Source organism: Enhydra lutris, unplaced genomic scaffold, assembly GCF_002288905.1.
Source record: "Enhydra lutris kenyoni isolate GAN:26980312 unplaced genomic scaffold, ASM228890v2 scaffoldscaffold46, whole genome shotgun sequence".
NCBI lineage: Eukaryota > Metazoa > Chordata > Mammalia > Carnivora > Mustelidae > Enhydra > Enhydra lutris.
The window spans coordinates 5,411,383-5,437,186 of NW_019154130.1; the positions used below are offsets into that span (position 1 = coordinate 5,411,383).

The following is a 25,804-nucleotide window of genomic DNA, read 5'->3' on the forward strand; positions in this document are numbered from 1 at the left end:
GAAGGGACCACAAAAGTGTCCTCTTGTTGGTGGTGGGGATCAAGCCCTACGCTTTCAAGGACAGAGTGAAGCGGACCCTCTAAGCTGCGTGTCACCTGTCAGGATAGGAAAGGAGAAACGGTCTCCGAGCAGTAGGCTTGTTCAGGAATGAAGAGCTTCTCTGGCTTCAGGCATTTGGGTGAGTACGAGCACATCAGAGAAGATGAGGCACCCACCCTCAGACAACTCCAAGTACGTACCATGGATTCATGGCTGTGGTTTTTCCATAGACCCTTAATCATTCCTTCTTTAGGACTATTGCAAAATAATTCATATGTGATGGGGATATTCAAAGTCTCAAAGGATGCCAGAAAAGTTACACATTTCAAGTAAGATCTGGAAAACAGAGGCATGGATGGGAGTCATTCTGACGGACCACATTTACATTCAAGATAAAAGCCACCGTAGGGCAATATTAGGCCTCTTTATTTTTAAATGTCTATTTTTTAGGTTTCTAAATACATTCACTGAATATAATAGTAGAAAGAGATCAATATGAGCAAGATCAAGAAAACATTCAGTTCCTAAATGCCTCAAACAACTAGGGAAACAAGATGTTCTCAGAGGTCTATGTCCCCTTTGCCAAAATGGCAAGGATATTGGAGGCACCAGAACTAGGTTTACACGGCTACTCTCATGCACTCTTACAAACTGAAGGGCCTAAATGTACACTTCCAAAGAACCAATCTGTTTCCTTTTTCCTTTTTTTTTTTTTTTTTTAAGTAAGCCCTACACCCAACTTGGGGCTCAACTCATGACCCCAGAGCAAGAGTCGAGTGCTCACTACTCGGTATTCGCCCCAAAGATACAAACGTAGTGATCCGAAGGGGCACATGCACCCCAGTGTTTATGGCAGCAATGTCCATGATAGCCAAACTATGGAAAGAACCTAGATCCTAGATGTCCATCAGCAGATGAATGGATAAAGAAGATGTGGTATATATATACAATGGAATACTATGCAGCCATCAAAAGAAACGAAATCTTGCCATTTGCAACGATGTGGATGGAACTAGAGGGTATTATGCTGAGCAAAATATGTCAACAGGAGAAAGACAATTATCATATGATTTCCCTGATATGAAGAATTTGAGAGGCAGGGAGGGGTGCTTCTGGGGAAGGGAAGGAAAAAATGAAACAAGATGGGATCGGGAGGGAGACAAACCATAAGAGACTCTTAATCTCACAAAAAAAACTGAGGGTTGCAGCGGGGAGGGGGGTACAGAGAGGTTGGTTGGGTTGTGGACATTGGGGAGGGAATGTGCTATGGTGAGTGCTGTGAAGTGTGTAAGCCTGATGATTCACAGACCTGTACCCCTGGGGCTAATTACATTATATGTTAATTAAAAAAAAAAAAAAAAAAGAATTGCGTTCTCTACCGACTGAGCCAGCCAGGCACCCCATGTTTCCTATTTCTTTTCTTTTCTTTCTTTTTTTTTTTTTTAAAGATTTTATTTATTTACTTGACAGAGATCACAAGTAGGCAGAGAGGCAGGCAGAGAGAGAGGAAGGGAAGCAGGCTCCCTGTTGAGCAGAGAGCCTGATGCAGGGCTCGATCCCAGGACCCTGGGAACATGACCTGAGCGGAAGGCAGAAGCTTTAACCCACTGAGCCACCCAGGCGCCCCGTTATTTCTTTCTTTCTTTCTTTCTTTTTTTTTTTTTTTTAAGATTTTGTTTATTTATTTGACAGACAGAGATCACAAGTAGGCAGAGAAGCAGGCAGAGAGAAAGAGAGAGAGAGGGAAGCAGGCACCCCGCCGAGCAGAGAGCCCGACGCGGGACTTGATCCCAGGACCCTGAGATCATGACCCGAGCCGAAGGCAGCGGCCTAACCCACTGAGCCACCCAGGCGCCCCCGCCCCGTTATTTCTTAACATAATCTACAAAATACCACTTACTTCACTTCTTCCATGGGCTTTTTGAAGAGAGATTCTATAGTTTCCTTGTCGGCCAAGTATAGGAGACACTGAAGAGCTCGTGCTCTGTGGGCAAATGTCAGCTGGCGCACGCCCAGGCTCTGTAAACCAAAGCAGGTGAGCAGAGGCACGCACGCGCATGCGCTGGGCCTGCGTGCGTGAGTTTCAGCTCAGGTAGCATAAACCTCACGTAACCAAAAACACTTAAGGTCAGTCTCTGCCTTTAGGGAGCCAGTGGTTCTCAGAGTGTGGTCCGTGTAGCCCTGGTGGGCCTCTCTCAGACTCTTCTAAGTGGGAAAGGGTCAGAACTAGGTTCACAGTGATGCTAAGACGTTATTTGCCCTGACACTGCATTGACCCTTGAGTTGGCGGGTAAAACGGCTGGTGCCGGTCAGGGGAGAGACAGCTACCCGCCAGCGCAGCCCTAGTGCTCCCCACCGCTGAGCAAAGGGGACTGGTTTCCACTGACCAAGGTTCTTGGTGAGGCAGTAAAAATTAATTTTCTGATTCGTTTTTCTAATTAATTTTCTGATTAACCTCAACTCCCGAATACATTAACGAGTTTGCACTTGAGTACATATTCATTAACTAGAATGTATTCATCTGTGTTCCAGGCGCCGGAAGGGAAAGCACATGTGGAGCACAGCACAGACGGATGGTTTTTCAGGGAAAAGCACGTGTATGACTGAGCTATGAGCTGAACGGGGCACTTCTCACGGAGCACCATTTTTATCTGAAGCCACGACTATCGGAAAAACTAATACACAAGGAAAGATAAAAGGGATGTCCATCCGTGTCCCCCCGCCCAACCATTGCAGGCATCTCAGATTTCCCCTCTTTTCTTCCTTCTGTCCAAGACCCATTTGTCTCCCGGCTCCACATCCTTTCTCTTCCTTGGTTCCAAATGGCTTAGAACAATCCCACAGGCAAAAGCCTGAAGGCTGAAGAGGTGGTGTTGCCTTTAGGGAAAAGGGAAAGTTTCGTGTAGCTAAAGATTAGTGGGGAGGGAGGGAGGCAGGACTGGAGGGAGCAGCTCGTCCTGCAGGGCCCCTGGCAGTAGGAATGTTGCCTAACCAAGGAGTTAATAACTGCGAATGCAGACAACTGTGGGAACTGTCCATAGGTTCAGTTTGCCAACAGGAGATCACAGAAGCCGGCACTAAATGGGGCTCGCAGATACTACAATCCTGATTACGAAGTAAGCTATGCAGTGCTCTGAATAAGTGTGTCAGTGAGCGTTATCTAAATCATCTGTTCATGGTATCAAGCATGGTAAAAATGCAGGGAAAAAAAAAATGCTAAGCTGAGATGCAGAAATCAGTTTTGACTCCGTGTCTCAGGCTTACGGTTGTAGCTGATGTTGCAAACACGAACAGCATTCTTGAACTGTAATCAATCGGACGAGACTGAAGGAGATACAGAACTCTGGAAAAAATATTTTAAATTACATTTCGATTTTAATTTAGGGATAGCTTACCCAAACAACAGATCCATTTTATAGTCCTTAGAAAAAAATCACTAGGCATCCCAAACATGGGTCTGAAGGGTCAAAGGCATTTTTGCTTTTCCCTTTAATGGATGCTTAATCTTTACTTGAGTTCTAATCATATCTAAAGACAATAAAAATAATAAATGCTAGGCCTCAGTCTTCTCACCTATCAGCTAGTCAATCTCTAACAATTAAAATTCTATTTAAGAAATTAATACAAACGATAGCTACAAAGAACTTGGATACTACACATGGAAAATTCTGTTTTAATTCACAGAACCTGTTTAATGTTCAACCTCTAGACTCGATCCCGAATGGCCCCCTTCGGAGGAGATTAAGATGGATATGGTGGGCGGGGTACAAGGGAGGGAGAGGGTGGAACTTTCAGTGGGAAAGGCAGGAAGTTACAAAATTGGCATGAAGTATCCCTTTGAGATCTCCTTGGGATTTTCATTTCTTCTGCTCTTTGAATTGTTTCCCTCTAAGACTTTCCATTATGACTGATTCAGTTAGACTTTGCAAGATGAATCGACCCCTTGCTTAGACAAAGGCACCCTTGTGCTTGAAAGACTAGGCAAGGACAAGGTGGGGTCCATAGGAAAGGAGGGAATGGAGGGGGTGGTAAGCAAGCTCTGCCCAAAGCAGGAGAAATTCTTCTCTTGGGTTTGCCCTTCCCCATCCCCTCTCACTATCAGATCTCTAAGGCTGATGCAGGGCTTCACAAGTGACTTGACCTATTTTTGGTCTGGAGCAGGAATGGCAAAAGGTTGGCATGCATGTCACCACTCCCTCTCCTGTCCCTGTGCCAAGCATCATTAGTAGATTACCACATCCTTTATGATCTGGGCCCAGATACAGTCAGCAAGCCATGACCAATCAGATTTAGCACATTAGACGAAACCCAAGTGCCTTCCTTGGTCTTAGTCTTAGATTAGAAAGGGAAAGGGAATCCTGGTGGCCCATATGGGAACCAGCCCAGCTTACCAAGGTGAGAGAATACAAAGCAGGTCTGAGGCCAGAGTCCTAGCAAATAAGAGAGTTCTCCTTTGCTTGAGGTGCTTTCTCTGCTAAGGTTATTCTAGGAACCCTCAACATTAGTAGGACTCACTGAGGGTTCAGAAATTCTGGATCTTGGTTGTTTCTTATTTATTCCACTAGAGACAGTTGTACATACTCATGGCCATATAGCAATGGAGTGATTCTTCTCAAAGACTCTGACCCAAGTTACATGAAGAAAGTCTTTTCAAAACCAACTTCTGACAGATTTATTGTAAGATTCCCACTGGGCAATAAGATAAAGGTGCATGGAAGTAAAGAGAGTACCTTCGTAGTGCTTCATCTTCTTGAAGTTCAAATAATTCGGACGGTTTCTTTGAAAAAGTGAAAAAAAAAAGTATAAAAACTACAGAAAGTTTGTTGACTATATAAGCTAACACAATCAAATGAAAAACCCAATATACAGAATTATGTTTACATAGAAGAAATTAGAGTAGAATTGTGAAATTTTACTCTATTATGAAAAGATTTTTCCTTTAAAAAGGGGTTTCCTGGGGGGTGCCTGGGTGGCTCAGATGGTTCAGCGTCTGCCTTCAGCTCAGGTCATGATCCCAGCTTCCTGGGATCGCGCCCCACATCAGACTCCTGGCTCAGCGGGGAATCTGCTTCTCCCTCTCCCTCTGCCTCTCTCCCTGCTCATGCTCTTTCTCTCTCTGTATCTGTCTCAAATAAATAAATAAAATCCTTTAAGTGGTGGGTTTCCTTACATTTATTCACTGAGTAAATATTTACTGAGCACTTACTATGTGCCAGACACAATTCCAGGCACAAGGGTGGCCTGAGTGAACAAAAGAAAGGTTCCTGTCTTCCTGGTGTTTAGAGTCATTGGATAATTTTTTAAAAGGAAAGGACTCCATGAATTTTAAATGAGTCGTTCAGTAATTCAGTATAAATTTATAAAAGTGCTTGGTACAGACAGAGTTCCTGGCCTCAGGTGCTTTCATTCAGTTTTCCAAATTTACATAAAAGTTAAAACATGCTGGTTTCTGAGTCAACCAGATTCTACGTGGCCCAGCTCTGCTTCTAACCATGCCCAATAAGACATAGTCCCTGCTCTTCATAAACACTAAGTAAATAAAGTAATACTTGCTACACTGAACACCAAGGGATATAAAAACTAATTAAAAACTTAATGTCATTTTGGCAATGATATTTATTTACAAATAGATTTTTTTCCAAGCATTTTTGCCAGGAAGATAGAGGAAATCTCTCTGGTTGAGTTCTGCCTGCAAACAGTAGCAGTAGAGAAAATTCTGCATTTAGACTGCTGAATCCCAGCATAAAATCAGATGTTAATGACACTATTTCTAAAAAAGTGACACTATGTGTCTCCCGATGTGATATACTAAAAAGAACACATGACCTAAAAGGTGTTCGTGCCCAAAACACACAACCTGAATCTAATCACGAGAAACATCGTAAGACCCAACATTTTGCAAACCAATTGGCCGGTGCCCTTTAGAAACATTGATATCCCACTAGAGTCAAAACAGACTGGAGTAAGCATCATCAATACATGCTAAATCAGGGGCGCCTGGGTGGCTCAGTGGGTTATGCCTCTGCCTTCCACTCAGGTCATGATCTCAGGGTCCTGGGATTGAGCCCCACATCGGGCTCTCTGCTCAGCGGGGAGCCTGCTTCCTCCTCCCTCTCTGCCTGCCTCTCTGCCTACTTGTGATCTCTCTGTCAAATAAATAAAAATAAAAACTTTGGGCGCCTGGGTGGCTCAGTGGGTTAAGCCTCTGCCTTCAGCTCAGGTCATGATCTCAGGGTCCTGGGATCAAGCCCCACAGTGGGCTCTCTGCTTGGCTGGGAGCCTGCTTCTCTCTCTCTGTCTGCCTCTCTGTCCACTTGTGATCTCTCTCTCTGTCTAATAAATAAAATTTTTAAAAAATAAAAATAAAAAAATAAATTCTTAAAAAAAAAAAAGAACTCATCAGATAAGAGAAGGTATCAAAAAGGAGCTGTCATTCCTGGTTCTACGAGACTGAGTTCCTCATTAGAAGGTTCTGTCAGTGCGGGACAACAGAAAGAACAGACCCTCCAAGAGAACAGACTCACCTCCCCAGGCTTTGTGGCTGGGCACAGCCACTTCTCCAACAACATGTCCCAGACCTTCTCCAAATTAATTTCATTAACTTCGGCAATTTCCTTGGCGGCTGTGTGAATATCTGAGAAATTCAAGATAAAGAATTAAAAAAAAAAAAAAAAAAAAAAAAAAAAAAAAAAAAACAAAAAAAAAACAAGTTTTCAATGCAAGATAACTGGGAATCAAAATGCTAATTCTCCTTGAGCAGAAAGATGAGTAGCGTCTTGTCCTCACCAGGATAATCTCTGCCGGACGGGTTCTGAATCCGTTGACTGATGCTCGGGTGTTCGTACAGACTGACGAGAAGATGTGCGGGTTTCCCTATGACTCTCAGACACTCCGCCGAGTCCAGTCTGTGGGCTCTGAGCACAGCTTCGGTGCCTGACCGCCGACACTGCACATGAAGTTTCTTCAACAAAGCCTCCGCTTTTTCGCGTGCCTCGTCCTTTAAAAAAAAAATCACAAGCAAAAAGAAACTCTCATGCTCTAAACCTCAGGCGAGATGAAGAATCCGTCTTTGTCAATCAACATCCCATCCTGCCTTACGTTAACATCCTTGTGTAGCTACACAAGCCCTAATCTTCTTTCTCCCTTGTAGGCATCAGACCCTCCAAGACGCCCATCCCCAGGGCGGGATGAGAAGGGACATCTGGCATGAGTTAAGTGAAAAGAGAGAGGAAGGAGCCGTCCACCATGCAGTCCAGACACACCTGAGATGGGATATTCTGGAGCCATCTCTCAGCTAGATACAAGCAGAATTTCAAGCTGGACATCTTGAAGGAACCTGAAAAGATGAAGAGATTTATAAGCAAATTTTAATCTAGACAAATGTATTTGAGTCAAATTTAAAAGACTGTGTTTTTCTTAAAAAAAAAAAAAAAGACTATATTTTTAAAATGAGAATGCATATTCAGAGTAAAGAAACAATTTAAACAGGACAGAAGGATACACACATTTTAACCCAAACGGGATAAGGTCACACATGTAGTATATATGGTTTCCTTGTTCTCCCTATGCAGGTTCGTTGGATATCTTCCCAAGTTAACTACATAGTATTCCATTCTATGAATAGGCTCTATTTTTTTTTTAAGATTTTATTGATTTATTTGACAGACAGAGATCACGAGTAGGCAGAGAGGCAGGCAGAGAGAGAGAGGAGGAAGCAGGCTCCCTGCTGAGCAGAGAGCCCGATGCACTCGATCCCAAGACCCTGAACCGAAGGCAGAGGCTTAACCCACTGAGCCACCCAGGTGCCCTACGCTCTATTTTTTAAACAAGTTCCTGACAAATGAGCATGTAAAAAAATAGTTATTTTCAATTATTGATACAACTGAAAACATAGCAGTGCGTGCCCGTGTTTGCGTGCTTGTTTGGTTACGCAAGAACACATAAGGATTCATTACTAGAAGTGTGAGTGGATACTAGAAAGCATCAATTTCCATCCCTACCGACAAGGTGGAGAGTGCCACATCCCTGCACCCTGATGTGCTGGAGTGAACTTTGCTGACCTCACTGGAACCTTTTCAGCATTCAGCAGATTTTAACAATGTCAGTAATGCACCAAGTGAAGTCTGAGGGCACACATAACATTTTTAACCACCATCAATAGTTTTAAATGCCTCTCCTTAGAGATAGAGAAGTCCTTTTTTTTTTTTTTCTTTACTGCAAGTTCAAAACAACAAGCCAACCATACTGAGCCCGTTTAGAAAAAGAATCCAATACCTTCTGGGATATCCTGGGTAAGACTGATGCCAATAGCCACAGCCCACTCTGGATTAACTATAGATAGTAAGTAGGATTCGATGGTCTGAGTGATCTTAGTTATGTCCTTGTTAATCAGTGTTGAGGATTTAACTTGTGTTAACTTCAGGAGCTTTGGTTTCAGTTTTTTCTCAAAAACATGCTTGGCTGTAGACACGTACAGAGTGTCCAAAGAGAACTTCAAAAAGAGGAAAAGAAGAGTTAAGGCTGATTTATAGGCACTCCTCTAAAGGTTTACCTGAAAGCAGCCCCAAATCCTCCTACACAGGGTCTAAGTTAACTAGAGGGTATATACAGATACGTCTTACAAAGTCTCAACCCATTACCTTCATTAATTTGGAAATTAAGAGCAGCGTTGGGAATGATTCTTCACTGAGTTCTGTTGCTAAGAAGGAAATAAGAATAATATGATTTGCTTAAGAAGAAAATAACTTGACTATTCAGTAATATTCATAAGTTAAGGAACATACAGAGAATTTTCCAGAAGTTCTGTGCTGTGCCAAAGAATATTAGGTGAAAAGGCAGTCTAGTTTGGGCAGCTGGCGGCAAACTTATCACATGCTCCAACATATACTGATATTCTAGGTCCACTGGAGGAGATATTCTTCTGTATGATTTCAAATGTTTCAGAAGACTCAATGCCTAGATTAAAATACAAATGTAATTTCCTGTGAGATTAAACCAGTCCTGTTTCCGAATTGTCTAACCTGATAGCATCACAGATTTCCATTCCTGAGATGGCCTTGTTTCCATAAAGATACACAAAACTTTTGTAGTTTTACCTCTAAGGTTATTCTTCTAAACCAAAACCATAATGTACATGATGGTTAAAGAAATTATGTGCGGAGAAACTAAAGGAGAAACTAACCCTGTTGTGGGTGGGATGTTTATGAGTCTGATAGTTCTCCATTCCTCTTCGAACAGTCTGACAGATCTCAAAAACGCTTGATTTCATTTTAAAGACATAGGCAGTCGATCTAAAATTAATCCTCTATATCCCTTACATCTCTTTAGCTTATATCGGATATTTTGGTGGGCTTGTAAAACCGTTTGAATCAACCCACTGTCTTTCAATCTTTAAAATCTAATTTAAAAAGAGATAAAAGCTACTGCAACCAAAATTCAGAGAAGACTAAGAAGTTACAGAAAGCACTAGGATTGAGTCAGTCCTACCTACTAATATAGAAAGTAGTATCTAACTTTAGGTCCCACATACATTTTTTTCCCTTCTGAATCACAAAAATTTTGCTTTAATTCTTCCAAATCAGTACTTTAGTGACATCATGCTCTTGGACAAACTTAAAGTACTTTAGGAAAGCAAAAATAGGATTAAGATAAATGATAAAATATAGAGAGCATGAGAAGTCTTTTTATCTCTATATTCCTTTCAATGAAGAAGACAAGAATAAAATAGGAAGCACAAAGGACAGTTCAGAAAGATATCTGACTGCAATTTTGTAAATGATCCAAAAAGAAGCATAAAGGTAATTTTTAAATGTTTAATATATTAGTCATACCTGATTAATATTAATGTTGGTTATCTTTTCATCGGCTCTTTCTATAACTTTTAGGACGACTTCAATCATTTCATAGTCATAGGGATCCAACTGTATAAAAGTAAAAATATATCAAAACTTAAGAAGATGGTCAGGGCAGGACATGGTTTTATTCAATTATGGTCATCAATACAGATTACAAACACAAAATCTCTGCACTATGGTGTGAGATTATTCTTTTAAAAATGAACTGAGGGGTGCCTGGGTGGCTCAGTCATTAAGTGTCTGTCTTCGGCTCAGGTCATGATCCCAGGGTCCTGGGACCAAGCCCTGTATCAGGTTCCCTGCTTGGTGGGGGGGCCTGCTTCTCCCTCTCTCCCTGCTTGTGTTCCCTCTCTCCCTGTGTCTCTCTCTGTCAAATAAAATCTTTACTAAATAAATAAATAAAAATGAACAGAAACGGGGGGACCTGGGGGCTCAGTCGGTTAAGTGTCCAACTCTTTTTTTTTTTTTTTTTTAAAGATTTTATTTATTTATTTGACAGAGAGATCACAAGCAGGCAGAGAGGCAGGCAGAGAGAGAGGAGGAAGCAGGCTCCCCTAGAGAGCAGAGAGCCCGATGCGGGGCTCGATCCCAGGCCTCCGAGATCATGACCTGAGCCGAAGGCAGCGGCTTAACCCACTGAGCCACCCAGGCGCCCCAAGTGTCCAACTCTTGATTTCAGTGGCAGTCATGATCTTCAGGGTCATGAGATCGCCCCAAGCCCTAACCCCCATGTCTGGCTCCACACTGGGCATGGAGTCTGCTTAAGATTCTCTCTCTCTCTCTCTCTCACCCTGTGCCCTTCCCCTCATCTCTGCTTACATGCTCTCTCAAACACAAACAAAAAACCCTGAAATGTTCTTATCTCAAAATTAGTTCTTTATTAGTTCTATCAGGATAAATAAATGTTAAAATGTTTCCTCCCTTCCTCTCTCTCTCTCTCTGCCTGCCTCTCTGCCTACTTGTGTTCTCTGTCAAATAAATAAAAATAAAAATCTTAAAAAAAAAAAAAGGGGGTGCCTGGGTGGCTCAGTGGGTTAAAGCCTCCGCCTTCGGCTTAGGTCATGATCCCAGGGTCCTGGGATCAAGCCCTGCATCGGGCTCTCTGCTCAGCAGTAAGCCTGCTTCCCCCCATCTCTCTCTCTCTGCCCACCTCTCCACCTACTTTTGATCTCTGTCTGTCAAATAAATAAAAATAAAAATCTTTAAAATGTTTCCAAAGTGACTTTAAAAAGAAAGCTATTCCTAGGGTACTAAAAATCTAGAAAGAATAAAAAATTTCATAATTTGTAAAATTTTATATATATATATATTTTTTTTATTTTTTTTAAAGATTTTTATTTATTTATTTGACAGAGAGAGAACACAAGTAGGCAGAGAGGCAGGCAGAGAGAGAGGAAGGGAAGCAGGCTCCCTGCCGCGCAGAAAGCCCGATTCGGGGCTCGATCCCAGGACCCCAGGATCACGACCCGAGCCGAAGGCAGAGGCCGAACCCATGAGCCACCCAGGTGCCCCTAAAATTTTATATTTTTAAAAATTTTTTAAAAGGATTTTATTTTTTGTCAGAGAGAGAGAGCACACAAGCAGGGAGAACAGCAGGCAGAGGGAGAAGCAGGCTCCCCGCTAAACAAGGAGCCTGATGCAGGACTCGATCCCAGGATCCTGGGATCATGACCTGAGTCAAAGGCAGACGCTTAACCAACTGAGTCACTGAGGGGTATCCTTGTAAGATTTTTTAATTAGAATTCTATATCTTCCATTTAAGACAGGAAAAGTACACTAGGAGGAAATGAACCCTTTCTTGGTAATGATGTAACTGAAAGAGTGGGCCTCCAAGCAAAAGTTTCTCAAAGGACTGCATTCTGGCTCTAAGCATATACTGAAATGCAAAAATTAATTGGGTGGCATCTATGTATGCTCATAAAAAGAAATGAAGTATTCTCTTTGTTCTTTGTTTTGCCCACACACCATTACTTTTTATTCCCATTTCTTAAATGCCAAATAAAGTCACAAGAATAATAACACTGAACTAAGTGGGAATAGGATTTCTGTAGGACCTAGAACTTTTGAGCAAGTCTACATTATTTTTGGCTGACTTTCAGGCCAAATATAAAACAGAAGTATTTCTTGCAGTCTTACAGTCCTCTTCACCCTTCCATCCGCTTTTACTCCCTCAAGAAACTACCCTTCATGGGGTGCCGGGTGGCTCAGTGGGTTAAAGCCTCTGCCTTTGTCTCAGGTCATGATCCCAGGGTTCTGGGATCTAGCCCCGCATCCGGCTCTCTGCTCGTGGGGAGCCTGCTTCCTCCCTCTCTCTCTCTGCCTGCTTCTCTGCCTGCTAGTGATCTCTGTCTGTCAAACAAATAAATAAATAAGTCCTTAAAAAAAAAAAAAAGAAAGAAAAAGAAACTACCCTTCAACCTAAAAATTTCAATTCTCATAAAGATCTCCTAAGAAAATAGACAAGAGGGCAAATAGGTATATATACTAAGATACTCACTGTAACTTAGAATTGTGAAATGTACAAATGATTTAAATATCCATTCATAAAGGCCTGGTTAAATACAGTGTGTTTCGTCCACACAGTGGAATAATTCCTATCTGTCAAAAATGAGACAGATGTATGTGTACTGTCATGGAATGACAATATTTTAAGTGAAAAAAAGAGAGTAACAGGATAGGATGATTAGCCTAAGATAGTCACCAAACTACTAACATTTTTATCTATGGGAATGAGGTTATAGAGAAATCTCACTTTTTGATTTATACTTCTCTCTAGTTTGACCTTTTCAAAGAATGTATAATAGAACACAAAGAATGTGTTTTCAAAAATCTGAAAAAAAAAAAAAAAAAAAAAGGGCTATTTCTGAGGATGCCTGGGTGTCTCAGTCAGTTAAGTGTCTATCTTCAGCTCAGGTCATGATCCCAGGCTCCTGGGATCAGGTCCCCACCACATCAGGCTCCCTGCTCAGCGGGGAGCCTACTTCTCCCTCTCCCTCTGCCTGCTGCTTTTCCTGCTTATGCTCTCTCTGACAAATAAATAAAATCTTAAAAAAAAAAAAAAAAAGCTATTTCTATTTTCAGGAATAAAAGACCAGAAAGTTGCTGTATTAAACTATTAAAAAGATAGAAATCTAAAATAATTAAAAGTTTTTAAAAATATAGGACTTGCATTTCCAGCTTGGTGCTCCACGTCTCTAAATGAACTAAGGGTAGGAGGCATGTTTGACGTGACCCAATACATTCGCTTCCCGTTCATCTACCTTATGGAGTATTCCACTAAGACTGATGACCAAATCTTTCGTGCTCGTCAGGAGAGGAACCATTTCCAGGGCTTTGGCCAGGAGTTTGGGGTGCTGCTGCCTGACGGGCTGCGTGCTCGCGTCTCCCTGGCTCTGGCTGGCACTGGTGTTGTGTAGCAGTGTTTCGATGAAGAGCTGAAGAGCGGCATCACAGTCCAACTGAAATGTGCTAAGAGAAGTTTTCCATTACACCCACTTCACCATGTGTGTGTATGTTTCCATACAATTTCTCCCCGACCCGCTCCCATCACGAGTCTCGTAGCCCAGCCTCAGTATCAGACCATAGCCCTGTCATCAGAATTAATTACTGCCTTTAAAAAAATCAGATCTTCTTCTTGGCGGATTTGTTGACACGGCACAATACTGGAAAGAAATTTGTAATAAAATTGAGAATATTTAATCCCTTTAACGGGGCAATTCTACTTTCACACATTTCACAGAAGTAGCCAAGATACATGTATAAGGGTGTCCACTGCAACAACTGTTTGTAATATTTAAAAACTGAGAACCACTCAGTCATCCATCAATGAGGGGCTAGTTGAATAATCTGTTCATAAAAAGGAATACCAGTGTTCAAGAGCTGAGGAAGGGCTCTATGTACCAGTCCTGTAAGACATCCTGCTAAGTAAATGATGCATACTACAAAATGGTTTGTAAAGTAGGATTCTGTTTTTGAGGAATGTAAAGAATGCATGTCAGCATTCGCATAGGGGAAATAAAAGAACAATAGAGGCCAAACTCTTTTAACAGTAATTATTCCTGAAGGGTGAGACTATGTGGAGCTTTGATTTGAGTTTGTTTCATCTGAGTTAGAAAAATAATAAAGACTTAAAAATTAAGAATGCGGTTGGGGCGCCCGGGTGGCTCAGTGGGTTAAGCCTCTGCCTTTGGCTCAGGTCATGATCTCAGGGTCCTGGGATCGAGCCCCGCATCGGGTTCCTTGCTCAGCGGGGAGCCTGCTTCCCTCTCTCTCTCTGCCTGCTGCTCTGCCTACTTGTGATCATGCTCTCTCTCTGTCCAATAAATAATCAAATAATCCTTAAGAAAAAGATTAAGAATGAGGTTAATATAGACAGACAATTCCAATGTCTTAAGCCCTATTAATAAGATGGTAGTTTAACCCACTGAGCCACCCAGATGGCCCAGTAAGATGGTAGTTTAATCTGCTGCACAGAGTAACAGAAATATCAAGAAAAGCTTTAAGTAGGACCATTTTATTTTTTTTATTTTTTTATTTTTTAAAGATTTTATTTATTTATTTGACAGATAGAGACCAGAAGTGGGCAGAGAGGCAGGCAGGAAGAGAGAGAGGGGGAAGCAGGCTCCTGCGAGCAGAAAGCCTGATGCAGGGCTCGATCCCAAGACCCTGAGATCATGACCTGAGCCAAAGGCAGAGGCTTTAACCCACTGAGCCACCCAGGCGCCCCTAAGTAGGACCATTTTAAAGTCTTTCTCTGAAATTCTAAAAGCCATCTAAATTTATTCAGCTGGACTCCTTGGGGTAGAAGTGTCGCTATCACACAAATACAAATCATCAATGCCACAAAAGCAATAAGAATGTGAAATGAACTTGACATTATTCTAGCTATTTACATTGTAGAAAAGGGCTCAGTATGACAAAACCACACAAAAATCTGCTGGGAGTTCAAATTAATAAACGAGACAGTGTGCGCACCCCATTCTGGATTTGCAGCAGTCCAAACTGAAGAACGGCATGGTTCTGTTATTTCAAAGTACAGTTAGTCAAAGCTGCTTAGAGGTACGAGCACCCTGTAGCTTTTGGCTTCTGGGTTCAGGATGGTGGCAACCAGGGTCTGCTACCCTGTCCTCCGTCCACGGAAGAGCTGGGTACCCGCCTGGTGAGGAAGTGTGCTCGCAACAGTAACTCGGACTTCACTCATCTGCCACCAACTGGATGAGGGTTATAGCACTGTTGGTATTTTAAAAGCAGTCGCTTATTATTTGACCTTGAGCAGGTCACCTAGTATGGGTTTGTTTTCTCATACATAAATTGATGATAGTATGCAATAAAAATTGTAAAAAGGGGCGCCTGGGTGGCTCAGCGGGTTAAGCCTCTTCCTTCAGCTCGGGTCATGATCTCAGGTCCTGGGATCGAGCCCCGCATCAGGCGCTCTGCTCATCGGGGAGCCTGCTTCCCCCCTCTCTCTCTGCCTGTCTCTCTGCCTACTTGTGATCTCTGTCTATCAAATAAATAAATAAAATCTTAAAAAAAAACTTAAAAAAATTATAAAAAGTTAAATGGTGGTGTGTGTGAAAGCACTTTGAAACTGGTAACGTGACAGCAAAATGGTCATCCTATTTATTAAATAAACACCTGAGATAGTATTTATTCCTACTCATCACGGTAAACTGTTACCTGTCTATATCCATAAACAAAACATTCAGCCTTAATTTTCTCTATTCACTTACTAAATTACTTTTAAAATTTCTCCCTAAATCATACTTTTCATTATGTCTTAATAAAACAACCCTGCCCCTGAGTTAATCTGATTTATAAGTTCAATTGCTCATTAACAATATTCCCAAATTTTCCTGAACATGGGGATCACCTAGAAATTAAGGATTAGATTCCTGGGCTTTGGCCCAGATCTGCTGAGTCAGAACCACCAGGGAGGGGCCCAGGAATCTGTATTTTAGATCAGGTGCCCCAGGTCCTGCTCATCAAGAGGCAAGTCTGGGAAACGCTTAACAGTGAATTGAAAGGGTGATAACTTAAAAGAATTTAATCTGGCTCTGGGGTTTACTCAGTTTAGGGATGAACAAAAGTAAACACCAGAGGTCCATGGACCACGAGCAATAATCCTCTGTATTATCATGTTCTTGCAGTAAGGACTTCCAGTTCGTTAAGCTAACAGCAAAAAATACCACTAAGGTTTAAAGAATTACCAGCAATATTCCAGAATGAGGCTTGTGTCCATATCTATATTCTCCACGAGTGCTTTAATGAGGTCTTTCTTGGTGAGAAAATGTTGCCTGAAAACAGGTTGGAAAGAAATCTAGAAACAAAAAGAGCAAAAAAAAAAAAGTAAAACACTACAATAAGGACACCACAGTGATTTGCCTTTTTATAGAGAAACATTTTTTTAGACTCCTCCAACTTTTTTTTTTTTTAAATCACCCTACTCAACTTGAGCATCATTCTGAGATTTCAGGTGTATTTGACTGTGGATCCAATATCTCTCTCAGTCACACTAACGTGGGGCCCTTCATCAGTCAAGTGGTTGGTTATCAGTCCCATTACTACTGCATACGAATTAGGCTTCAAAACACATACCATTTCTGCAGTGATTACATTCCTGATAAGCCTACTGTTTGTGAATAAGGTAAAATGTTTCTCATGCACAGTGTAAAGAAAATAGGGTTTCGTTTGTTTTTACAAAGTGAAAAATGATGTTTCCCTAGCAGGAGTTCTTAAACTTTGGTATACCTGTGTATACACTGATGTTCTCTTTAACCAAACAGCAGCACAGAAATATGAGACTAAAGGCTAGGTCTGAAACACTTTAGATCTTAATGCTAGATAAATATTTCTATAAATGAGAAAGCTAAGCAGATAAAAATGTCAAGCCCCTCCTAATTTCCTTAAAAATATAGAAAAAAGGAAATGAAGCCAACGGTCCTTATTTCTTTGAAAACACCAATGGGTATACTTAATATAACTAAAATCTATGCGTCCACAATATACATCTTTTCTCTAAAGAAACAGACAATGAGATCTTTGTTTTAAGTTTTCCTGGGGAAAATCATCAGAACTGTGGTGCCTGGGTGGCTCAGTGGGTTAAGCCTCTGCCTTTGGCTCAGGTCATGATCTCAAGGTCCTGGGATCGAACCCCACATCGGGCTCTCTGCTCAGCAAAGAGCATGCTTTCTGCCCTCTCTCCTTCTGCCTGCCTCTCTGCCTACTTGTGACCTCTCTCTCTCTGTCAAACAACAACAACAACAACAACAACAAAAAACCTTTAGAAAAATCATCAGAATGAACAAAACTTCATGGCACTCCAAAGAATACTCACACCAAATTTGCCAAGACGAATACCCCACCGGGCATCAGTACTGAGCTCCCGGAACTTAAGCTCCGTTTCTATTTCCTGATAGAGGCTGGCCAGCTGAGAGCCCACCAGAGATATTGCCTAAAAAATTAAAATATAAAATTCAGTTGCAAATAGAATATTGGGTTTCATCTAAAAGGTGTTAGAATGTATTTTATTTAACAAAACTCACAACCTCTCTTTGGGATAACATGGTGGAATGCATACATATTGCTTGATACAGTCATTATTCATAGGATAGTTAGGTCATTCAAATTTTAGTATGATGCCATAAATTCAGTCTGGCTTTTCTTCAAAGGAAAGGCCAAAGTTTGGTTATTCCGCAAACAAAACCTCCATAAAAAGCAAATTTTAAAACAAACAACAAAGACAAGTTTTGCATCCGTTAAACTTGTCCTTCAAAAAGAACTGGCTCATGGGTCTAAGATTTCAAATACCCTCGGGTAATTATAAGAAGTCAAGTTCTCTGGCTGCATACAGATTTAAGAAATAAAAAATATAATTCTTCCGGTTGAGCAATGCTTATAACCTGCATACACATTCACTGGTGAGCCAGTAGTCAAGGAAAAGCTTGTAGAAAGTAAGTGAGTGAGCTCAATGTTTCTTTTGTTTAAATCTTTAAGATCTGAGGGCAAAGCCGTTTCATTTCTTCCCCCTAAATGTTTTAATACTTCAAGAACTGAGGCCGTTTCCTTAGACCATACCAAAACTTTGTCGTAATTATGCCATGCTTTATCTATGAGCTTCCAGAGATTTTCAACCACTTCTTTTTGGGGTAAGAGAGTGCAGTAACCCAAGGCCAAGTCAAGATCCACCACGCGACAATTAAATACCTATCAGAAGAAAGCATCGGAGAACATTCTTTACAATCAAAACAGAATTTGGTCTCTGAAGGCTTGTTACTGAATTTAATTACAGATCCAAGGAAAGAATAAGTGTTTCATGAAAAGTTATTTAAAGTAACTCAGTTCTAACTTGTTTGCTTCGTTTTAACATCCTTTATCATTATCACAAATTTAAGGAAACAACTCTAGCAAGTTCTATATGGCATGACAATTCCATCACTTCTCTTCAAAACCCCAACACCCCCTCCCCCTCCTCACTCTTATCCTCACTGAGAAATCAGAAGCAACCAGAAGAGGGAAAAAAAGAAAAGAGAGAGAGACAGCTTACCAAGAACAGATACTCACTTTGTGCAGTAATGTTGTAGCATTTCCCCTGATAAATGTAACAGCTTTCTCTTTCAATTCCATAACAACATGCTTTGATTTAACTAGTGTGGCCTCTCCAAACAACTTTTAGAAAAGAATAAAAGAATATTTAGGTCCATTTCTAGCTATGCATCGTTCTGAAAACTTTCCTCAAATATTAAAGAACTTTGAAAATTCATCATCATATGAAAAATGTGTTGGCATTTAATTTACGATGACTGACCACAGTGGGCGGGGCAGGGGGAAGGTGGCGCTGGGTGGTGGAACTGACCGGCATGGGGCAGATAAAGTTTCAACCTAATGGGGTCACTGGGTTTGGAATAAGACGACACACCACTGCAACATAAAAGCTCGGGCGACTGATCTCACTTCTCGCAGTCTGCGTCCTCATTTGCAAAATGGAGACTCTCAGGGTTGTTGTCAAGATCGAGTATGAAAAGTGCACAAGAACCCTGAACCGAACCCGAATCTTAGCAGCTGCTCAACAAATGTTTCTTACATCTGACAAATTATCAATGTCCTTGCTCCAGAGCCAAATGAGAAAATGTGGACTCCAAATTCCTTCGTTTGGCAGTGCTTTTGTATCTATATTCACCTGGAGTGAAAGCATTTGTTCTCCAAACTATACCTTTCCGCTCAGACTGGCATTCATGAAGCTAGATGCAGAGTGCTGAAGACAGGTACCAAATGAACCAACGACAAATCTTAGGGCCAGCTCCCACTGGCTAGATTCTTGAAGGTTCTGGAGCAAGGCAGAGATGGAGTTTATAATAGGTAAAATAAGGTTGTCTCCTGTGGAATGATAAAAGTTTTTCATTTCAGTAGCAGTATTGTAATCCATTTAGATTTTTTTCTCAAAGAAAGAAAGATCATATTACTGAAAATTTTTTTCCAGGGACAAGCTACATCTTTAATGCAGAGGATGGTCATATATTTTGGTTCTCAAAGTGAGTAAATGAGAGAATTAACATGGGCTTGATTTAAGCCAGAAAATAACTAAGTTTGATTGTAATTTGTCTGTTTTGAGATGCTTAAGTCTTTAGCTGAGAAAAACCCACTTCCCTATTGGAAAGAGCAAAATTTATGAATAGATACATAAAAGTTACTGTTATAAGCCAAATGACAGAAGATCTTTTTGATCTTTCAGAAGAATAACATTGTAACAGTAATAACTAAGTAACCACCTCAAGAACATTAAGGCAGACTCATATTCAGGATTTCAGGGAATTTCCATATTGGTGTATTTATAAAATCATAACACAATATGTACATTTCTGATGTCAAATACCTTCATTAATAGAGCAGTATGGTAAGCTTGTCGAATCCAAGGGATGTCTCTTGCTTTCTACAAAAGAGAGTAAAGTACATAACACTAAATAAAACAACTAACTCATATTACAAGAGATATTTAAATATTGTGCTATTATCAAATAATGTCCTAAAGCAAACTTCCACTTTAAATAAAATTTTTAAGTGTATACGGAAAAATACACAGATGAGTATACAACCTGAAAAAGTGCATACATCCACATAACAGCACCCAAACTAAGAAACAAACCTCACCAGCACTCGAAGCCCCCGCTGGCCTCCATTCCAGTCACTACCCATCCCCAAGGGTAACCTAACCAGCCACTACCTTGATATCCAACAGCACGGCTTCCTTGTTGCCTGTCCTTGCACTTTACGTAAATGGAATTGGACAGTATGCCTTCTTTTGTGTTTGGCTTCTTTTGCTCAGCATTATGCCTGCAAGACTCACCATATTACCGTGTGGAGTTCTAGTTTCAAATCTCTGCAGTTTAAACTTGCAGAAGGCAGGGGCGCCTGGGTGGCTCAGTGGGTTAAAGCCTCTGCCTTCGGCTCAGGGCATGATCCCAGGGGCCTGGGATCGAGTCCCCGCATCGGGCTCTCTGCTCAGCGGGGAGCCTGCTTCCTCCCTCTCTCTCTGCCTGCCTCTTTGCCTACTTGTGATGAATAAATAAAATCTTTAAAAAAACTTGCATAAGGCAGAAATACATGGAAAACAACAACACAAGTGACATTTACCGGCGAGAGGCACAAGCGACACAATCAGTTCATAAATAACCGGGAGCACCGTCTGGGACTCAAGGACTATCCCGTCTTCACTGAAGAAGTCACTGTAAGACCACTCTTCATAGGGATCTTTGTGAGTTCCGAAGGAAGTCTGAACACCAAACCACATGGAGATGATACAAGTAAATACACTCCAAAACACAACGGCCACCTCCACCAGGCAGAATCCACGAGCAGATGTATTAGAGCCAAACGCAGTTTTGAGGGTCAAAATGAACCATGGAGTCTGTTTTTTCAGGTCTGTGGCTTATAATAACACCATTTTAAATTAAATTGCTACTCTAAGAGAAGGACAATGTCCAAAGATGCCGGGATTCAGGCCCAACATTTCAAAACATAGTGCAACTTAAATTAGCCCATACATGTGATAGGAAAAGAGGTCAATGCCCTTGAGTTTTCCAGGCTCGAATAAGAAAACACAAGAGGTAGGTTCATTATTTTTGTAAAGTACGCAAGTGATTTAAAAGTGGTACATAAAGGATGGGTGGGGTTTTATTTAAAGAAAAGAAATTCAATGGGGCACCTGGGTGGCTCAGTGGGTTAAAGCCTCTGTCTTCAGCTCAGGTGATGATCCCAGGGTCCTGGAATCTAGCCCTGTATGGGGCTCTCTGCTCAGCGGGGAGCCTGCTTCCCTTTCTCTCTCTCTGCCTGTCTCTCTGCCTACTTGTGATCTCTGTCTGTCAAATAAATAAATAAAATCTTAAAAAAAAGAAAAAGAAATTCAAAAGCAATTACCTTCATTAGAATTCCACAGTCATCCATTTGGCACTGTCTGGAAAGCTCTACTGCTGTTAAGGTATATTTACATAGTTCTAAAGCATCCAGTAAAAAATCTGAAAGAAAATGGGGAAAAATCATTATACAAATATTTCATGTGCTTGGGTAATGAAAACAATCTTCCAAAAAAAAAAAAGAAAGAAAACAATCTTCCAGTAACTACCATTCAAAATTCTGAGGAAGGCCACAAGGTAGAGAGAAAAGTTTCCACAAACCTCTGACTACCGTAAATAATGCAGTTCAAGTTTTTCCTTAAGCTCAGATGAGAAGTAAGATCATAGATGGAGAGGTAAGGAATTTCACAATGCCATTAAAGTGAGTATTAATAGTCGGAAATGACATTGTTAATACCTGTAAATATTTTCAAACAGTAATCCCCGTAGAGGATTGATTATAACTGGCTCTTTATAAAATGGAGACAATGATCTTCTGTCCTTATGGCAACGTCCAATGGTACAGAGACAGCATGTGGGAGCCCAGTATGAAACAAGGCTATGTATATTATAAATCTTGTCACCTGGGCTGCAGATGGTGGCAGCTTGGCAAGCTAGAGCATGTATTTCGGAAGGAAGATTGAGGCCGACAGGTGTTGCCATCGGAACGTCGTTAGCCAACATGTGACAAAGCTTCTGACATGTCAGAAACAGCAATTTCCCGGTGTCCACGTTGCAGTGATACCTAAATAGGTCTCTGGAAGAAAGGGTGTGTTGGAAGTTAGAGCACGCAGAGCAAAAGCAAATGCATTTGCCTTTCTTGGATTAATATATGACCACCACCATCATTTAAAATATCTTTATGCTGTATTCATGGTATCTAACGTGCTTCATCTTCAAACTTACTTGGGATGCCATTAACCAGAGTGCAAAGGCAAACTAAATTCAGTAGTTAGCTTACCCAACGACTCCGTGTTAGTTACTTGCCTTCTATGCTACGACTTTCTTTTTTCTTGAGAGGGAGAGAGAGAATGAGGGGAAGTGGAGGGGTAGAGAGAGAATCTCCACACCCAGTGTGGAGCCTGATGCGGGGCTCGATCTCACAACCCTGCGACCTTGACCTGAGACAAAATCAAGAGTCGGGACGCTTAATTGACTGAGCCACCCCGGCGCCCCTAGGCTACCACTTTCTGACCCCGAAGTCCAAACTAGGCTCTGAGATTGAGAAACCAAGAATGACTTCCACGAAAATGAAAATGTCACTGACCTGATCCCACCACCACAGAAGTCACGGAAGCAAGCGTTCCTTTCAGCCAAGCCATGCTCGCGCACACTGGGACTCGTGCACGCGCGTGCTCGCGCACGTTGGGACTCACCTGCACTTGGCCAGCGCTGCTTCCACATTCCCGTGGTTTAAGGCTCTCCAGGTCAGCTCGGCCTCCCGCTCCTGCGCAGACACCTGCAGCGCCAGCGCCTGTCTGTGCAGCTTGGACTCAGTGCTGAGGTTCCTGCCTTCACGGGCTGCAGGCTCCGCGGTGCCCCGGGATTTGTGCTGGCTCTGCGTGACTTCGTGGGCTCTGATGTACTGTTCCCGGAGCTCTGCGACCAGGGCACTGTTGCTGTAATCGCCAAAGGACAGGAAGACGTCGAAGTTCTCCTAGCAAGGCAAGCAGGACAGCGCACATCTGTTTACTTCATGCTGTTAAAAACCACTGGCCAGTCTCAAACCTCGCCTTATTTCTTCCTCAAAGACTATTCCCTTGTAAATTAAAGATTTGAGACTTCATATTTCAAATTATGAAAGTCATAGTATTAGAAAAAGTTTGGAAAATAGGAAAAGCCATCTTAATTCAGGATTCTCTCCGTGTCAGCGCTATTGACACCATTTCTCAGTGTCAGATCATTCTCTGTCGTGGGGGAGCCCAGACTAGCAGGAGGGACAGATTAAGTATTAGATCTGAGTGATTTCATGCTGGTGGCTCGAAGAACCCAGCTTTGCTCTTCTCTATAATAACTCCCGGCTGGCCGCTAATTCCAGACCTAGAATTTATTTTTCTGACCCAATTAAAAAATCCCAGAGGCCCTCGGAAGGATACCAAGAAGTAGTGACAGTAAGTCAGCTCTTCTTCTTTTTTTTTTTTTTTTTAAGTAATCTTTAAGCCCCACTTGGGGCTCAAACTCACCACCCTGAAACCAAGAGTCACATGTTCTGATGAACCATAACCCCTAGACCTTCTGTTTTGATGCCACACTTTAGAGCAAGGTTTCTCGGTCTTGCGAGATCATTCTTTGTTGTGGGGGCTGTCTGCACATCGTAGCAGTGTCCCTGGCCGCTAGCCACTGGATGCCACCAAGCAGCCTCCTTGCACTACTTGTGACAATCAAAAATATCTTCAGATACTGTCCCCTGGGCACAAACACACCTGAGTTGAGAAATGGTTAACCTAATAAACAGTGACCATTTGGTATTGCCTGAGTGTCTTTTCACCAGCATTTTGTGGCTGTGTGAGTAATTTCATGTATTACCTTCTGCAGTTAACTCTATGGCATTTCCCCTCTCTTCATCACTACATAGATTCCACAAATAATATTATTATTTTTTAAAGATTTATTTAAGAGAGAGTCTGGGTGAGGTGCCTGAATGGCTCAGTGGGTTAAAGCCTCTGCCTTTGGCTCAGGTCATGATCCCAGGGTACTGGGATCGAGCCCCGCATTGGGCTCTCTGCTCAGCGGGGAGCCTGCTTCCCCTTCTCTGTCTGCCTGCCTCTCTGCCTACTTGTGATCTCTATATGTCAAATAAATAAATAAAATCTTAAAAAAAAAAAAAAGTCTGGGTGGCTCGGTCAGTTAAAAATTTATTTGAACAAGTGAGAGAGGGGGGCCTGGGTGGCTCAGTGGGTTAAAGCCTCTGCCTTCGGCTCGGGTCGTGATCTCAGAGTCCTGGGATTGAGCCCCGAATCAGGCTCTCAGCTCGGCAGGGAGCCTGCTTCCTCTTCCTTCTCTGCCTGCCTCTCTACTTGTGATCTCTGTCTGTCAAATAAATAAATAAATAAATAAATAAATAAATAAATAAATAAAATCTTAAAAAAAAAAACCCAAACCCACAACATTTGAATGAGCAAGAGAGAGAGAGGATGCGTGAGCCAGGGGAGTGGAGGCAGAGGGAGGAAGCAGTCGGGCTCCATCCCACGACCCTGAGATCATGATCTGAGTCGAAATCAAGAGTCAGTTGCTTAACTGACTGAGCTACCCAGGCCCCTCACCACAAATACTATTTTTGATGGTTGTATAACTTGATCTATGGTGCAGCAATATTTATAAAATGTAAAATTTTGAAACTGACGTTTCCCCAAAAATATTAGTGATCTTTCCCAAAGGGGATGCATCATATAGATACACTCACAGAAATAAATATTTATTCATAGAAATAAATATATTATTTCTTATATTTACTACAGATAAGATTTGTTATATGTCATAGTTCCTGCCTTACTTTTATGTCACAGCTCCTGCCTTACTAGGAACCACAAAAATGTTTCTGCTTATGTAACCATAGACTATCTCTGGAAAAATACACAACAAACTGGTGCTGGTGGTGGCACTTAATGTGGGAAACTGAAGAGCTGGGAGTGTTAAGACAGAAGGAAGACTTGTTTTGCACTATATATATTCTTTTTTTTTTTTTTTTAAAGATTTTATTTATTTATTTGACAGAGAGATCACAAGTAGGCAGAGAGGCAGGCAGAGAGAGGAGGAAGCAGGCTCCCTGCTGAGCAGAGAGCCCGATGCCGGGACTAGATCCCAGGACCCTGAGATCATGACTTGGGCTGAAGGCAGAGGCTCAACCCACTGAGCCACCCAGGTGCCCTATACTTTTAAACTTTTTTTTTTTGGATCAAAGAATTAATTTCTTATTGTTTACAACATGCAGTACAGAATTTTAGTAAGTTTATTTTTTATTGTGGTAAAATATACATAAAACTTACCATTTTAACCATTTTTAAAAACCTTTTGAATTATGTATCATCCATGAATAATCTAGTCAAAGATAAACATAGAAGTGATTAAACCAAGGAGTTTCTCTTTTTTTCTTTCCTTTTTTTTTTTAAAGAAGATTTTATTTATTTATTTATTTGGCAAAGAAAGAGAGAGAGAGCATAAGCAGGGGAGCAGCAGGCAGAGGGAGAAGGAGAAGCAGGCTCCCCGCAGAGCAGGGGGAGGCTGATGTGGGACTCGATCCCAGGACCCCAGGACCGTGACCTGAGCTGAAGGCAGTCGTTGAATTGACTAAGCCACCCAGGCACCTGGTTTTCTTTTTTCAATGTGGATCTTTTCCCAAAGGAATGCAGCTTCTGTGTAGAGTCAACGTATTTCATGATTTTTAAAGGATATATACACTTTTTTATTTTCAGTAATCTCATTTTAACTGTTTACTGCTGCTGAGACAGTGCCAAATAGAATAAGCAAGGGTACTGGGGTCAGACAGGTGGGGTTTGAGTAGTGGTTCCGGTGTTTCACTCACCATGC

At 41.6% G+C, this 25,804-nt stretch overlaps 1 protein-coding gene across 3 annotated transcripts in view; it reads right to left on the bottom strand.

Moving 5' to 3' along the window:
- LOC111156483 (kinetochore associated 1) overlaps positions 1-25,804 on the bottom strand; it is a 76,236-nt gene that overhangs the window by 11,207 nt on the left and 39,225 nt on the right. For all 3 annotated transcript variants that reach the window (XM_022517409.1, XM_022517411.1, XM_022517410.1), the window contains 22 exons: positions 22,654-22,934; positions 21,862-22,034; positions 21,303-21,400; positions 20,520-20,658; positions 19,762-19,818; positions 19,102-19,265; positions 18,453-18,557; positions 17,967-18,095; positions 17,227-17,343; positions 16,100-16,209; positions 13,154-13,361; positions 9,870-9,959; positions 8,823-8,994; positions 8,679-8,737; positions 8,314-8,530; positions 7,302-7,375; positions 6,826-7,036; positions 6,564-6,673; positions 4,770-4,816; positions 3,304-3,382; positions 1,940-2,058; positions 240-375 (listed from right to left, as the gene is read on the bottom strand). In XM_022517409.1, the coding sequence (XP_022373117.1) occupies positions 240-375; positions 1,940-2,058; positions 3,304-3,382; positions 4,770-4,816; positions 6,564-6,673; positions 6,826-7,036; positions 7,302-7,375; positions 8,314-8,530; positions 8,679-8,737; positions 8,823-8,994; positions 9,870-9,959; positions 13,154-13,361; positions 16,100-16,209; positions 17,227-17,343; positions 17,967-18,095; positions 18,453-18,557; positions 19,102-19,265; positions 19,762-19,818; positions 20,520-20,658; positions 21,303-21,400; positions 21,862-22,034; positions 22,654-22,934 (2,895 nt within the window). The remainder of the gene's footprint in view (positions 1-239; positions 376-1,939; positions 2,059-3,303; positions 3,383-4,769; positions 4,817-6,563; positions 6,674-6,825; positions 7,037-7,301; positions 7,376-8,313; positions 8,531-8,678; positions 8,738-8,822; positions 8,995-9,869; positions 9,960-13,153; positions 13,362-16,099; positions 16,210-17,226; positions 17,344-17,966; positions 18,096-18,452; positions 18,558-19,101; positions 19,266-19,761; positions 19,819-20,519; positions 20,659-21,302; positions 21,401-21,861; positions 22,035-22,653; positions 22,935-25,804) is intronic.